The sequence below is a fragment of the Miscanthus floridulus genome, chromosome 12 (assembly GCF_019320115.1).
Source record: "Miscanthus floridulus cultivar M001 chromosome 12, ASM1932011v1, whole genome shotgun sequence".
Taxonomy (NCBI): Eukaryota; Viridiplantae; Streptophyta; class Magnoliopsida; order Poales; family Poaceae; genus Miscanthus; species Miscanthus floridulus.
The window spans coordinates 72,132,031-72,147,918 of NC_089591.1; the positions used below are offsets into that span (position 1 = coordinate 72,132,031).

Here is a 15,888-nt window from a genome sequence, read left to right on the forward strand (position 1 = left end):
GGGCTTGAGAGATTAGCTTGTCTTGCTTGCTTATATAGCACAAGTTGTTGCCTACTTTGTGTGGTGTGTTAGGTGACTCTTGCAAATTCAGTCAAACAGTGGACGTAGTGTTCAATTGCCTGGGTGCTGGTTATGAATACGAAGGGGAAAGAGGAAAGAACAGTGGACGTAGTGTTCAATGTCCTGGGTGCTGGTTATGAATACGAAGGGGAAAGAGGAAGGTCGTGTTTGACTACAACTCTTCTTGCAAAGAATATTAATTTGCTTATTAAATGTTTTGAAAATTGTACTATTGTTTTACACTTTTTAGCTGGTACAATAAATATATATCTGTTCTGTGAAAGGGATACTAAATACTAAAAAAGATTCTTTTTTTGGGGTAATTCTGCCTGTTCGTTTGGCTGGGCTTATTCGTTGCTGGATCGTGAAGAAGTACCGCTGGCTGGTTTGTTGTGAGAGAATAATACTGCTCCGGCTAGAAATTTACGATCGTTTACGAGGGAATAATCCTAGCCAAACAGGCTGATCGGCTCTGCTGGATATGCCGATGCATTTTGTTTGGGTGTGCAGCATATTCGGCACCTGTCATTTCTTCAGCCGTAAGGGTCAATTGTGTTGCAAAACAATATGCAGAAAATGCCAGCTTTGTCCAATAGATTTAGTCGCCTGTTATCTGTCAGGCTAATCTGGTCTTTCTTTGCTTTGGACGTGATGACAGTCCGGTACGATTACACTTGTTGTACCCAACTGGACGCTGAGAAATCAACGTCCATCCACCAACCACACGCACTGACGCACACAACCAGGCCACGCAGAGTCAGCGAAGGAGACGATGAGGATTGAAGAGTACGGCAAACAAACAGAGTACAAATACAAATCTGATCGGAAATGTTTTCATAGCTCAAGCACACACGCACATGAACACCAGAAAATCCCTGCTGGTTTAACTAGTGAAGTCCATGCATGATCATAGATTCATAGCACGGGAAAACATATACAGGATGGAAATGGAAACAAAGATGTATCATCATCATGATTCAGGAAAACAGCTCCATGCACTCGCCTGACTGCAGGATGGATGGATCTGGACGCGCCATCCCCATCTCCCTGACGACAACTCAGAACTCAGAAGCACATGTCGAGCATGCAGCAGCAGCAGAGCGCGGCCAAGCTGCAGATCGGAGGCACAAACAGAGAAGAAGGGTGGATCAGAATCAGAGACGTTATTAGTCAAGTATTTAGAAGCGACGAGTGAAAACGCTGAAGTGGCAGCGGGCAGGTCGATAGACAGATCCTTACCATCCTTTCAAGCAGCCGTCGTTGCCGCCCTTAGAATCCTGCTGCTGCTGCGGTGGCGGGGGAGGGTACCCGCCGGCGGCCATGGGTGGCGGCGCGCCGTAGGCCGGCGGCGGGTAGCCCTCGCCCGGTGGCGGGTACGCCTGCTGGCCCGGCGGAGGGTAGGCCGTGCCCGGCGGCGGGTAGGCTGCAGAGGAAACACAACCGAAGCAAACCGATCAGAGCTGCAACAATAAAGATTACATCTTGATGAACAAACCTCGTGTTACAAGTACGTACCGGCGGTGCCGGGAGGAGGAGCCTGGTAGCTCATGGCCGGTCGGAGGAGGTGGATCGGCGATCGGTGCAACGCAGGCGGGGTGGGAAGCCGGCCGAGCAGGAGGCGATGATCGACAAGGAGGCAAGGATGGCGGATGGAGTCAGAGGCGGAGGCGCTTTTATAGCCACGGCGCTTTTTCATCAGTCAGTCCATCCCATCGTATATTTTTTTTAACCAAAGGACATGACCTCCGCCACTCAATTAAGAAGAATAGACATTCATACAACGACATGATCCCACCAGACATCATTCTTCCTTGGCTCTTTAAATCCGAATTCGACACGAGATCATGTTTGTAATTTAAAGTTGGCACAATCAAAATCCAAACACGAGGCTACATTTCTAAAACGTGCGTCTAGCCATGGTAGGTAATGAGTCTCATTATATATGTCGTTATCTTTGCATAAATATTCAAGCCGTAAGTTGTTTAGGTAGGCATGCAACAAGCTATACGCTCTGTTGCGACGTACAAATATACTCACTCCATCAGCGCAGTCCTCGGTTCCCCGCAACAACAGCAAAAAAAAAAAAAGGGAGTGGCGTGCCTCGGTAACCGGTAGGGTGGGGAGGGATATTCGTCGTATCGACGGCCGACTTATATTTAATAAGAGAAAACAGGGAAAATAGACTCTAATTAATTATTTTGTGATATCTTAAATCATGTCAAAATGAACTTATTTCTAGGGTGGAAGGAGTACTGTATTTGCTAGCCTTGATAAAAAAAAGAGAGTATTCATAGAGGCGGCGGTCGCATATGCCTGCCTGCTGTAGGATGGGCCTGTTTGTTTCCACTTCTTCTGGCCACGCTTGGATTATAATCTAAGCGAAGATTTTCTCGCTTCTCGCTTTTCGCTTCTCGTAGTTCAAATCTCTGAAGCGGCTTACCACATAAGCGAGAATCGGTGGAAAGAAGCAAAGCGTTTGGCGGGATTCTCGCTTATTTTCATCGACAAGCCGCTTATAAGCAGAAACAAACGGGGCCTAAGCATAGTGGACTCTCCTCTTCTCCTGCTAGCTAGCCCCTGGTTGGTTAGTTCGTCTTCCACTTCCACGGTCCACACACAAGTCACAAAGGAATACAGTCTACATAGAACAACACGCGCATTCAGTTGCGCTACGGAGGCGCGCATCGGTTTGCTCACGACGCAGCAAGGAAACCCTAGCCAGTCCGTTTCACCGAGCACCAGCATCTGAGCCTGTTCATGGTCCGGGTTGACCGGATTTGAGCGGGTTTTCAATCCAACTACCCAAGCCGTGCGCGTGTAAACTGGGTTGGGTTGGGTATGGTCTTTACGGGTTGGTGAACGGCCACGCAGTCTATTGGATTGGGCTGGGTACGGTCTTCGCGGGTTGGTTAACGGTTAAGAGAAGACGAGGTAGCACGTAGGCCGTAGCAGTCCCACCGTGCGGCGGCGGCGTGGTCGAGCGCCGGCATTCGCGCAACCCAGATCCCAGGCAACGAGCGAGAGGTCGGGTGCCTGCGAGGAGGGCAGCGACGGTGCGTGCCCATCCACAGCTCGCCGTAGGGCCGACCATTGCCGTCCGCTTCGCTGGCGAGGCGTACGATGATGGAGCCCCGGCAGCAGCTGCGCAAGGTCGTCGGCGTCGGCAGGGACGATGAGGAAGCTCACAGACCTATCCTTGCCATGCCCGAGTAAGCAAATCTGTATCTCTTATTTGATTTGCTTGCTTGCTTCTTTCCTTTTCTCGCTTCTCTTTCCTCCGTCTCCCGCCTTATAGGAAAGAAGCTCGATGCAAACTTTGACGAGCTTGATTCATGCAGGGATTTGGTGGTTTGAAACTCAATTTAGGCTGCAAGGAGCTCGATTTGTGCAAAGGTGACTGGATTTATGCGGTGGCATCATTGATTGGGGCGGGGCAAACTGGATCTGCTGGGAAAAATTAAAGCAATGTTTGCAGCTCTGATTAGAGGAAGAGGGATCGATTTAGTGTAGAAGAACTCGATTCCGGTAGCATAAGGCTCGATTCAGCCATCTGCGAGCTTGATTTGATCTGGAGTGAGCAGCGGGCGGACGGGTTCCGCTGGTTTCCTGGGTTCAACCCGCAACCCGCAGCCCGATCGGCTGGGGCTAGCTGGCTGGTCAGCCCCCTACATTAATACTATTTACATAAATCAACCAATAGTATTTCTCTCTCATATAAACGAACCAGCCAACTGAACAGATTGAACACCGGTCGTATTGCCCATGACTTGCACGGGTTAAGAGCGAAGCCAACCCAACCTGTCTGGGTTCAACCACACCGGTGTTCAGCCTGTTCGGTTGACTGATTCATATCATTGTTGGTTTGTGAAGAAGTACTACTGGTTGATTTGTGTAAAAGAAAAATATTATTTTGACTAAAAATTTACGATCATTTATGATAAGCCTCAGCCAAACGAACAGACTTGGCCACTTGACAGCATCCTTTACCTTTTTCAAAGATGGGATCAATAATTCAATACTACTACTGCGACCTGCACTCGTCCCGTCTCCGTCGACTGTCGTCGTTGCGCGCGCGCGGTTCCTCGTTGAAAATTGCCTGCTCCATTGTCGATCAATCAGAGTGATCGTCGCTGCAGTCTGCGTGCAGTGGATTTAATTTAACACTAGTACGTCTACTATACTAGTACACATCCTTAATTCCTTAACCACCTAGGGTCCTGTTCGCTTCTGTTATAATTTGTTTTTTAGATTTTTTTATTTAGAATAATATTTTTGTCTTATAATAAATTAGTCAGAATAATATTTTGATTTATTTTTTCAACGAAGCGAACGGGGTCTAACCATCCGTCCATGCACGCGGCTTCGGATTATATTATATTAGTGAGTGACGAGCGCAGGCAGCGCGTCGATCTGTTTGTCTTTTCCATCTGGACGCTCCTACGGTTACTGCTAGCTTATTACTAGGGTTCATCAGTTACTACCCTTTCAAACTGCTCCACTAGTTCCTCTCACGCAGTCACGCTACCACACAAGCCTCCGAAGTCCAATCGAACCAGGTTCTCCAACGGTTAGGTGCAAGGCTTGGGTTCCGAGCCTATTTTTTATTTGATTTATTCACGGAGTGTTCGACTGAGATTAAAAAACACTATTTATGCTGAAAAATCCTGTTCATGCTGGAATGTTATAGAGAGAAAAACACCGCTCTTGTTGGAAAAATAAGCCGAACAAGCCGGCTTAAAGGAGAGCCGAACACTTTGTATATGTTTATAATAGTTATAAATATACATGGTCTTTCGGACTAGACCAGCACCCATAATTCTTGGTGTTCATTACTAAACTTGATCTTGGATCATCAGAGCTGATAGGATCGAGTTTGGATCATAATTTTCAATGCAAACTCAAACAGGTGTGACCGATCGCCACTCCGCGTAGAGCGCGCAACGTGGGCCGGCCCACGCTCACGCACCCAACCACGCCCGCGCCTGCAGCGCACCGAAGACAAAGACGAGGACGCTGGCGGCTAGCTAGGGTTCCGGGGTTAGGTTTCCGGCATCACCGGCAGCTCTTGAATGGAATTCGGGGAGAGGCGGCCACGACACGATGGTGGTGGCGGGTTGAAGGGCGGCGAGCGAGGCGGTGGGGGCGGCGGGGGACAACCGGTTGGGTAGGGTTGGCAGCAGGGGAGTCGCGGCGGTGCTCGCCGCCGAGTTGCTGTGGTTAGCGTGGGCGGGTTCGATGGGCAGGGGCGGGTTGTGGGTGGCGCGGCGAGGTGGCTCCCAATCGGCCGCCGGTGGTGGAGGCATGGGTGGCGGTGGGGAGGACGAGGACGACGCCGGCGAGCTTGCTCTGTATTTAGGGTGGGCGGGGTCGTTAGGCGGTGACGGGATGTGGGCGGCTCAGCCAGAGGCGGCGGGGTGGGGGAGCAAGGGCGTGACTCGAGGTAGATGAAGTCGCGTAGCCGAGGAGCACGTGATGGGTCACGGCTTAACTACGTTTAATTTTCAATCCAAAAAAACTGACTCAATATAAGAACATTTGAGAAATAGTCTGGCTACCTGCCACTGCATCGGTTAGAATTTTGTGCTAAAGATTTTGATCTGGCCCGATCCAAAGCTAACATTTACTATCATTAAGCCGGCGAGCTTTGGCCGCCAGCCAGGGTGCCCACATCGCCCGAAACTCCCCTGCCCGTCCGATTCTCCGATTGACGGCCCGTATTGCCTTCGTCGCTCGCTACAGCCCTCGCCCGCCCGCTACGAAGCCCTCCGCGGCTCTCACCGGCCCCCACGCCCTCCTCCTCTCCGCTCTCTCTCGCTCTCTCCCTCCCTCCCTCGCTCCCCGCTCGCGATGCGGCTCAGGCGACGGCGCGGGACGGCCTCGGCGGGGGCCCGCCCTCCGCGCGGCGGCGGCCTCCCTCCTCCTCCTCCTCCACCACCACCACCACCGCCGTCGCCGCCACCACACCACTTCCTCCTCGCCACGCAACGTGGCGGGTCGCGCGGCCTAGGGTTTTGCCCCTCCGTCGCCGGTCGTCCCCACGGCTGCGCGGACGCCCTAACGCGCTAGAGGCCTCTGGCGGCAGAGGAACCTCCGTGCTGGCCGTGCATGACGACGGGAAGGTCACGTCAGCAACCTCGGCAGTGGATCTAGAGCGGCCGCTCGCGGGGCCCCTGCCGGCGGCCGATCTGATGCTAGAGCACGGCGTCGACCTCACGCACCCAATGGAGGCGGTGGATCTACGATGAGCAGCCAGATCCAGCGCGAGCCCTCCCCGTCTCCACCGCTCGCCTGCTGCGATCGGTCCGTAGCGGCGGCGCCCATCCTGCTCCTCCTCCTCCTCCTCCTCTGCCCTCCCTCCCCTTACTCTCCCTCTCTCCCCTTCCCTCCCGAGGCGGCGGTGAGCGTGAGGGAACACCGCCCCCTGCGCCCGCCGCGCCAGCGTGGGTGGGGCCTGGTCGCGTCCTTCCTCTCCCCCATCCTCCGCACGGCCTCCTCAATGCCTTCGCCAGTCGGGGAGCGTGAGCTCCTTTGCTCGGCGAAACCCTAGGTACGGGCCAAACCCTAAACTGTAGCGTGCGCTCTCTCCCCTCCTCCCTCCCCTTCCCTAAACTCCCTCTCCTCTATGTGACTCTCGGCGTAAGCTACTGGAACTGCAATTCAATTTTTCTTGTATAGCAAATGAGACCTCATATTTATTTGCGTGACTTTTTTTGCCCTCAAGTCCTACAAGAAAACCACATCATACCCACCAAAGTTGTAGAAAGCATGGACCTTCTTGTCAAATATAAAAAGAAAAGAGCGATCTATATACGTGTCAGAAACGAACAATAATTCGATTAGTTCGCTGATATGCATATTCTTTGTTTATGCCTTTCAGGTCATATAAATAATCAGTACAATACCTGCTTCTGGATGTTGGTGAAGTCTGCAAAAAGTGAACAAGAGCTTCAGCTAGCTTTGAAGGTAGTACAAATTTTCTTGAGTTGGTGACCTTTCTATCACAATGGTATAGATGTTTTAGTTCAAGTTTTGTTTTTCTAGGGAACATTTGCAAAAGACAAGAATGAGCTGCTTGCTCAACAATTCCAAATAAACTATGATGATGAACCGGCTATGTTCCGCAATGGATGTAGTGTTTACCGAGAGAAGGTGATGCTGCAAATGTTAGCAGTCATGCAAGACAACATCTTTCTTATAATGTATTGCGTATAACTGTAGGTAGAAATAGCTGTGAAGATTGATGACTATGGGGAACCCATAAAGAGACCAAGATTGCAAGTTACAGCTACGCATGTTGATATCATAGGGCCTGAGTTTTGGGAAAACCATCAACACATTCTTTGAGAAGGTCGGTTTGAATTATTCACCTGTCCTTTCTACTACAGATCAAGCTATGTGTGTGTATAGCATTAGCTTAATTGATTATTTGGGGAACAGGAAAAATTTTGTGTTGGTTTGTAAAGAAATCTGACATCAAACACATCTTTTGTCCTCGTAATTGGATTGTTGTTCGCATCAATGCTTGCCAATTTGATTAGTGAGGATCCTTCTTTTTATTTATCAAAAGATTGCAGGTTCCCTTTAGGATTAGCTTGATTGCCTTATTAACTGGGTAAGGTAAATGGCATTTTCTCACTTCTTCCAATTTCTAGTCTCTATGTGACTCTAGACAAAAAAACATCAATACTCATGGTTGATGGTCAGTGTGAAAACTGAAGCTTTAGAATATTTCTCATGCAGTGTGAAGACCTGAAATAGTTTATTGCATTGTCTTTTCTGTATTTGCTAGGAAATGTGATCTACCACATCAAGCATTTCATGTTTAGAATTCTAAATAGTTTTAACATATTAAATCTAAAAAGAGCTCCAATCTTTAAGTTTTTGTGCATGACGTATCTACATTAGACTCCTAATATTGTTTTCGTGCAAGTATTAAACATATTTTTTACCCTGCGCCTTAACCGGGTGATTTGCCGGCGTGCACGATGGTGCGTGATGGACTAGTGATCCATCAATCAGGTCTACTCTCGACGTCTCTTCCGAGGTCAAAATTGATGACTGATGCATCCCTAACATTGAAAGCTTTATTTTTCATTAATATAATATCTAAGGCCCGTGGAAAACATGATTTTTCATAAAAATTGTTTAGAAATTTTTATAGAAATTAATTCAATTTTACATGAAAAACATAGGATTTATGAAACTTTACCATGTTCTAAAGGAAACAAATTAAGCTTTATGATGGCCCAAATCAAAATACTCCCAAATAAAAAGGGTTTTCTTTTCCTCTTTGAGCAGGGAATCAAATACAAATGCCAAGAGGAAAATATAATATAAGATCTCCCTCTAACAAACAAAGAAAGAATAAACCTACCTTTTTTTTGATAGGGTGTAACTACCCTTTTGGTTTTGTTGACTTTGCAGTCCATATGATCTAGGCAGTTCAACTGTGTGCCGACCTCTTGACATGGCTGAGGAAAATCATTTTCACCCTCTTAATTTCCGTGGTCGTTTTTTATTTGTCGTTTATAAAACCAGATTTTTGTTCGCTTCAACTTTCAAACCCGTTTGTTGATGCATCCATCTTTCATGGTGTCACGTCAACCGGCAGGGTGAATCAGATTATGCTGGTAGTTCAAAAATAAATTGAACTGTAAATATTTGTTTCTAAAAAAATATTCTAATATTTTGCTCCTATATGGTTTAATCTTAGGAAAATAATAGAAAAATGTTTCAGCTTTGAAAATTATAAAACCAATTTCATATTTTTTTTTCTAAAATCATATTCTATATTATGGTGCCTAAATTAAAATTACTTGAATCTTCTATGGACTCCTTTGGATGGTTATTTTCTAATAGATGCTTGCAGTATCTAAAAGATTCAAATAATTATAACCTAGGCACCATAAGGTAGAACATTATTTAAAAACTGAAAGTGGTTTCATAATTTTTCAAGTTAAAACAAAATATTTACAAATTTTCTAAGATCAAGTCAGATTTTAGGATTTTTAATCGCATTTTTTTTTAAAAAGAAACATCTCTGGCCCGAGTAAACAACCCATACAGGCCCAAACTCTACAGCCCAAGGGCGTGTTTGTTTGCCTGGACGAGGGGGTGAGACATGCCCAACCCGTGTAGGGGGGTTTGTTTGTTTGCCTAGACGCCTCTAGGGCCCGGACCCGCACGCTGCTTAAAGCAGTTGGGAGCCAGGCCCCCGAGGAACGCCCCTCCCCCTCGTTTCTCCCGGGCTCAGCTCGATTCGGCCTCTCGTGCTCCCTTTTGGCTGTTGGCAAGCTAGCACTCCCCATCTCACGCACGACACGGAAATTTTCCCCTCCTCCCCGCCGCTAGGGTTTCGCCTCCCTTTATATTGAGGGGCGCCGCTCACTCCTCGTCTTCTCTGCTCCTCAATCCCTCCTGCTCTCCACTGTCCTCTGTGTGGTTGCCTCCTCCTCCCTCGTCCGGCGGTGCGTGGTGGCGGTGGGGTCGTAGACGGGCCTTGCGTGGCTCGCGTCGGCTACTCCTCTTCTGTCTCACCGACTCATGGGTGCTGCTACTCGTCATCATCTTCTTCCTCGAGACGAGCGGTGCTGCTGGTTGCTGGTGTTTGTTTGCCTGGACGTGGGCCTGTGGTGGACTCTGCTTCGTCTTACCCAAGCGTTCACCTTCTTTCTCTCCGGATCTGCTTCCTCCTCTCCAAGCCGCTGGCTTGTTTCGTGGCTGCTTCCTCTCCGTGCCCAAAGCAAGGTGAAATCTTTGAATGTTGGTTACACTTGACCCGATTTCGACGGTCAAAGTGCTCATAGCATTGTGAAGTATTTACACAACCCAATTTCGGCAGTCAAAGTGCTCATAGCATTGTTTATGTGGGAGATATATGATTTCTTTGTCCCAATCCATGATGTTTCCATGTTTTTGATGCACTATGATGATACATATAATCTAGGGTTTGCTAGGGTTCACTATTTGACATGGTCTGAGATTGGGATCCCACTTGTTGATGGTTTATTGGGTCGATCTGTGAGTTCTTGGTCCCAATCCATGATATTTCCATGCTATTATTTGATTGTGATAAGGTATATGAGCTAGGGTTTACTGTTTAGAATGGTTTGAGCTTGGGATCTGATTTTGTGAGGTTTATTTGGTCGATGATGTTGAGGTGGAGCCTCTGGGTGGCTATGCTCTGCACATTGTAGCCGATGCCATGAAGCCCTGTCCATTAGTTCAGTTTGATGTCTGCAATGTGATGCATTTAGAGGCCAGCAAGGCAGCCTTAACCTGAATTCAACATTTTATTCATGCATGTAGATGGATTTGCAGCAGCAAAGATGTGCCATGGCTTCTTAGGCTGCTGCCATAGTAGTTGTCATGATTGCCCTTGTTTCATCCAAACTGAAAAGGCGTAAAGGGAAGGATGATGTGGTAGAACCGCCTCAAATAACTCAGTTCTAGAGGCACTTGTCTTTCATTAGACACTAAATAGCCCTAAGAGTGAGCTAATTAAAACAGTTCTATCAAGCACACCCCATAGGAGAACCTAAAAATCGACATTTTTCAACTAGGATCATAAATGAAAAATAAAGCTTACAATATTTTAGCCATTTCTTACATCACTTTTCATGCAACATCAAAGTATAATATTTATTATTTATAACAGCAGGAATATAACCAAGTTATCAGAGTTTCAGTGGAAATAAAATCATTTAATGACAAGTTAAATATTAACACGATGATCAGTTGTATACATAATAACAGGTTATAAGTTTTTCCATTGTAAAAACATTTTTGTGGAAACTTTAAATAAACTCTATGTTCACACATAAAGGAAACCCTCGCTGAGCCCACCAGGAGGTTTCCACACACAAGTGTCAGCTTCACATGTTCCTGTCGCCTGCAACGGGGTAAAGCAAACCCTGAGTACTCAATTGTACTCCGCAAGACTTACCTGTCAGGAGGAAAGAAAAAGACTCCAAGGATATGCAAGGCTATCTGACTTGTGGGTTATTACATCTGTAGAAAGCATTACTAAACGTATGTCCTTATATTCAAACTTTTATTAGCAGTTAATATCGGTTCATTAGCTAACCATTCTATGTAAGCACCTAAGCTACTTTCAAGCAGGTGGTAAGCAATAAGAACCATTTTATCACCTCTCATGTTTCAGTTCTTACTACGGTGCTAGACCATAGCCAAGTGTACCGTATCACACGGCGATTCACGAATCAATGTATCCTAGCTGGATACCCCGAAACACATGCCCATTTGTACTTCAGGCACAAGCAAGACCAATTTGCCACTCTCCTGTCACGGGGTCCAGGTCCCCGTCCAAACTTAGACTCCAAGCCCCTGTACCTGAGTCCTGGACTCAGTGCGGTGCTTGGACCTCCACCCAAAAACCACCTCTAAAAGTCGGTTCGGAAAGAGCCGAAACCCATGACAAGAAAGTGACAAGTCTTTCCGCTCCCATAAGCAAGTATGTGCCCAGGATAATAAGTCTGTGACCTGACTACCATCCACAGCAACGGACGGTCCTCAATCGACACAGGCAAGACCAATGCAACCAGAGCCTCGCTCAGTTGCCTAACCAGTCCATGTCCATCCAAGTACAGTTCCGCCTGGTCTTCAATTATTATCCATATATATATTTCATGTGATAATAACATGATAATAGAAACAATAATATCTTTTTCTATCTCTCGCGAGTGACTAGATGATCACTCGACTTCTACCGAAATCCTATAGCATAGCAATCTATGCGATACTGTTATACTAGTAAGACTCATGGGATAAGTATATATATGCAAGTGGATTTCATTCAACTCCGTAAACTTAGTGCACAAGCATAAAATAAAGTGCAGAATAATAGAAGTTATGCACCAGGACTTACCTAGGTAAAAAGCATTATAAAGAGTTAGTCCCATCTTCATGATCCACTCGCCAAGACACCGTCTTCAGCTCCAATGTCACATCCACGTGCTCATCGTCTAACGCACATAAATGAGATGCAACTGATGCAAATGCATGAATGTAAAGAAAGCACACATAAAGCATCACGTAAAGGCACACAAGATAAACATCAGGTTTATAAATCAATTATTAAGTTTTTATTGCAATAACGCATGTGAGAGCAAGATAAATCTATATATCAATATTTTATGTGAACACATGGCCATGTTAAATGTTCGTTTGACAAAACTGACATCATACAAATGCAGTTGAACTATATTTTCTATTTTTATATACTTTTATTATTTATAAACCATTTAACAAGCGTCAAACAAGTTAAATCATTAACTCAGTCATAGCACCTATTTACAGGCTACAAACATTACAGGTGACGCCTAACACATGTAAGAATCTACTGTAAGAATGTCAGATTAACCGCATTTACCAATTAGCCATTAAAAAATAGTACAACAATTATAGGAGCATATTTATTTATTTATTGCATACCTAAAAATAGTGAGCACCAAATGAATTAATCTACTCTAACACACAGTACAGGTTAACAATAATCATGATTTTAGGACTTCATTTCATATTTAAACAGATTTTACAATGTTGAACCGATTTGATCCATCTTTAAATAAGACAAGAAGCTAATAGACACAAATGCTCTGGAACCCCCAACTTTTTTTAAAAAAAATTCTATAATCAGCCCTTTTACTATTCATGTCTCTCATACAAATTCAGCATATAACCCCCTGTACTTTTCTCCTTTTGCACCAAAGCTCCCTCCCTCTAAATCTCACGTACGAACATAGCAACGCACGAACACCGGCAGAGCAGGTGATGGGTTCGGGCCGGCCGGCTTCGACCAGCGACTACTGGTCGCCGATGGCCGGGTGCAGCGATGCAGCTTCAAGGCAGCGGGCCAGTGGCCATGTTGCAGTGGCTGCGAGTTTGCTCAGCTCGGCCATGGCAGCGTCGAGGAAAACTAAAAGTGGCTAGCGACGAGGCACGACTGATGCTCGATGTGGGTTTGCAGGCTAGCTAACTTCCATGTAAGGCTGCTTGCGTGAGGAATTGGATGGAGGTGCACTGGTTGGGACTGAATTTAAAAAGGGCGCCGAAGGAGGACGCACGGGCCGTTCATGGCCATGCGGGTCAGGGGCTCGGTGAGACGCGCGCGGCTGGCTTTCAAGGCACGCTGGTGGCGTCCACTTTCGTGTGCTTTAAAGGCAGACGACCTCTAGGACGAAGCGAGGCATGGGTGAGGTAGAGCGACAACCGACGTCGAGTTATCGATGGCAGACAAAATGTCGTAGTGTATTTGATGACTTTGCGGGCGAGGGCGTAGAGAGCCAGAGAGGCGTGCTTAAGAGGGCAGAGTGTGGCGTTGCACCGGGTGGAAGCGACAACGAAGGGGGCCGACCTGCACTCGGCTCAGGCTTGCCTCGGTGGGACGCTCTTAATGGCCGTGACGGTTGGGAAGTGCGGCTACCAAGGCGGAGTCAGGCGCACAGTGTAGGTGTCACGGTAGCGACCACGACCATGTGCAGGCACAGCGGGCGTGCCATGTGCGCGTGGCAGCGACGAGGCAGAGCAGCGCAGCTATCAGCACGTGTGCATGGTGACGAGGGCTCCCAGCAGTAGGGCAGCGGCCGCATGCGGCAACGAGGCAGCACGGCATGGCAACAGCACGGACGCAGTAGCGCAACACAACGCAGACAACCACACGCACTCGCGGACAAAGTGGTCTGGCAGAGGGGTAGCTGTGGCTGGCTGGGCCAAGCGCGCAGCCGATAGCCACAGAGGCCGGCCAGCGGGGCGGTGGCCACGGCCACGGAGCGAGCCTGGCGCCAGCAGCGCACACGCGCGCGGTGACCGCGGACTCAGGCCGAGCGACAACAATCGGTATCGTGCCACGCATTTTAAAGCAAATCAAAAGCCGCTGATCAACACGGTCGGAATTCAACCAATTCCACTAACCTAAAGCCAACACTACCAACTCCCTAGCGAAGCAATCGTCATGACCAGAGATTAACCAGAGAGGGAGATAAAAGATTGCCAACATAGGCTAGTCACAGGAGTGCCGGTTCACGAACAGAGCGCCAACAACGTGGTTTACAGTGCTTACGGAATTCAGTTCAATTTTTGCGTGAGCATCGTAACCCTAACGTACCCATGACCTACACCACGTTCTAGTATACACCTAGATGCAACCAATTATGCAAAAACATGGATATATTGCTTAATTATTTTTGTTGGAATTTAGATGCCAATATAGCATCGTCTATTATCATTTCGGACTTACGGAATTCAAAGATTCAGTTAGAACTAACAACCTTTAGCGCTTTTGTCGTAATTTTTAAAGGGTCTAAACCTTGTCGGATTTAACTAACAATTGTCCAATGACATAGTCCATACTTCATACTAACTCGTAGGAGCAAGGTATTTAAGCACTATTTAACTATTTTGCTCAACATAATTCGTCAAAATGGTACTTTAAACATAAATTCAAGTGTTTGCCGACTTAACAAAAAGAGCTTATCTTAACGTCAAGTTATATTTTAGAGCTCCCACAACACTAGCCAACATCTATTTTTTCAAAAGTTAATGTTGCATTTTCATCTACTAAACTTGTACTTTAATTTTTATTTAAGTACTAAATACAAGTTATGTTTTATTCTTGTTTTTAGAAATTGCTTTTCGTGCCAAATAATTAAAACTACTTTTCTATTTTCTTGTTAGGATTTTCATTAGCGCATTTAAGTAAACTAACTCACTATATTTATAGATCTACCTCTCAGGCCATAATCTCAGTGCTAAGTGAAAGGACCTAGGATGCCGCCTAGAGGGCGGGTGAATAGGCGTTTTTAAAAATTAACACCTTTAAATACGAAAACGATTAGTAAAGAGAGTTTCTAAAATGGAAACTCCAAATTAAGTGTAGTACCACCCCTCACAAGTTAGCCATAGAGTAAACAAGGTATAAAGAATATATATAAAAGTTACAACCCTGCAATACAAAGTTAGAACAGATAATGAATATATTCAGCACAGGCAGGAAATATCGGACGTGTCCGATAGGTATACTGGACGTGTCCGGTATGTACGTGTTCTGCAGAATAGCCTGTCATAGTGATCAATACCGGACGTGTCCGGTAGCTATACCGGATGTGTCCGGTATACACGGTTTCAGTGGAACAGCCCTAAACTTGCTTCTTTCGATTTCTAACTTCAAATCAAATTGCAGATACCTACTAGATATGACAATATACATAGATAACCTGCACAAGAGCAAGAGCAATACAAATATTCGAATGAAATGCGAATCAAGTCCTACTCTCCGTTAAGGGGGCAACGAGCGACCCAGCAAAGGTCAGCCCTAGAGGATACCACGAAGGTCACTCCAGCCGAAGTCTTTTTCAACTCATTTTCCTCCTTTCACTAGTTGATTCCGAGGCGGCAGAATCGACCGTTACAAACTTTCCGAGGCATACCATAATCTCTCGGGTGATCTCCGGCGACGTCTAACCGTCTAGGACCGAAGAGTCCAAGAGTAACAAATGCGAATCACTAAAATAGACAATATGCACAAGTGCTCAAGTGGTGGCTTGCTCTCTTTTTCAAATTCTCTCTTAACCCACAAATGGATTTTGCTATTTGGATCACACACTCACTAAGAGAGGGTTTGGGAGAGTTGGCAAGGCTCAAAACATGTATGTGTATCAGCAAAATCAGCAGCCTCCAAAGGTGGAGGCTTGGGGGTATTTATAACCCCCTTAGAAAAACTAACCATTTTATAGCCGTTGCCGTACCGGACACGTGCATACTGGACACGTCCGGTATGACTTACACTACGCCAATAGTAATTAAGTTACA

The 15,888-nt window shown here is 46.5% G+C and overlaps 1 protein-coding gene across 1 annotated transcript; it reads right to left on the reverse strand.

The window, feature by feature from the left end:
• Window positions 1-822: 822 nt before the first annotated feature.
• LOC136498123 (cysteine-rich and transmembrane domain-containing protein WIH2-like) lies at window positions 823-1,735 on the reverse strand. Its single transcript, XM_066494064.1, has 3 exons — window positions 1,576-1,735; window positions 1,300-1,483; window positions 823-1,171 (listed from the first exon to the last, which is right to left on the reverse strand). The coding sequence occupies exons 1-3, from the start codon at window positions 1,607-1,609 to the stop codon at window positions 1,126-1,128; spliced, it is 264 nt and encodes an 87-aa protein (XP_066350161.1). The 5' UTR covers window positions 1,610-1,735; the 3' UTR covers window positions 823-1,125.
• Between the last annotated feature and the right edge of the window lie 14,153 nt (window positions 1,736-15,888).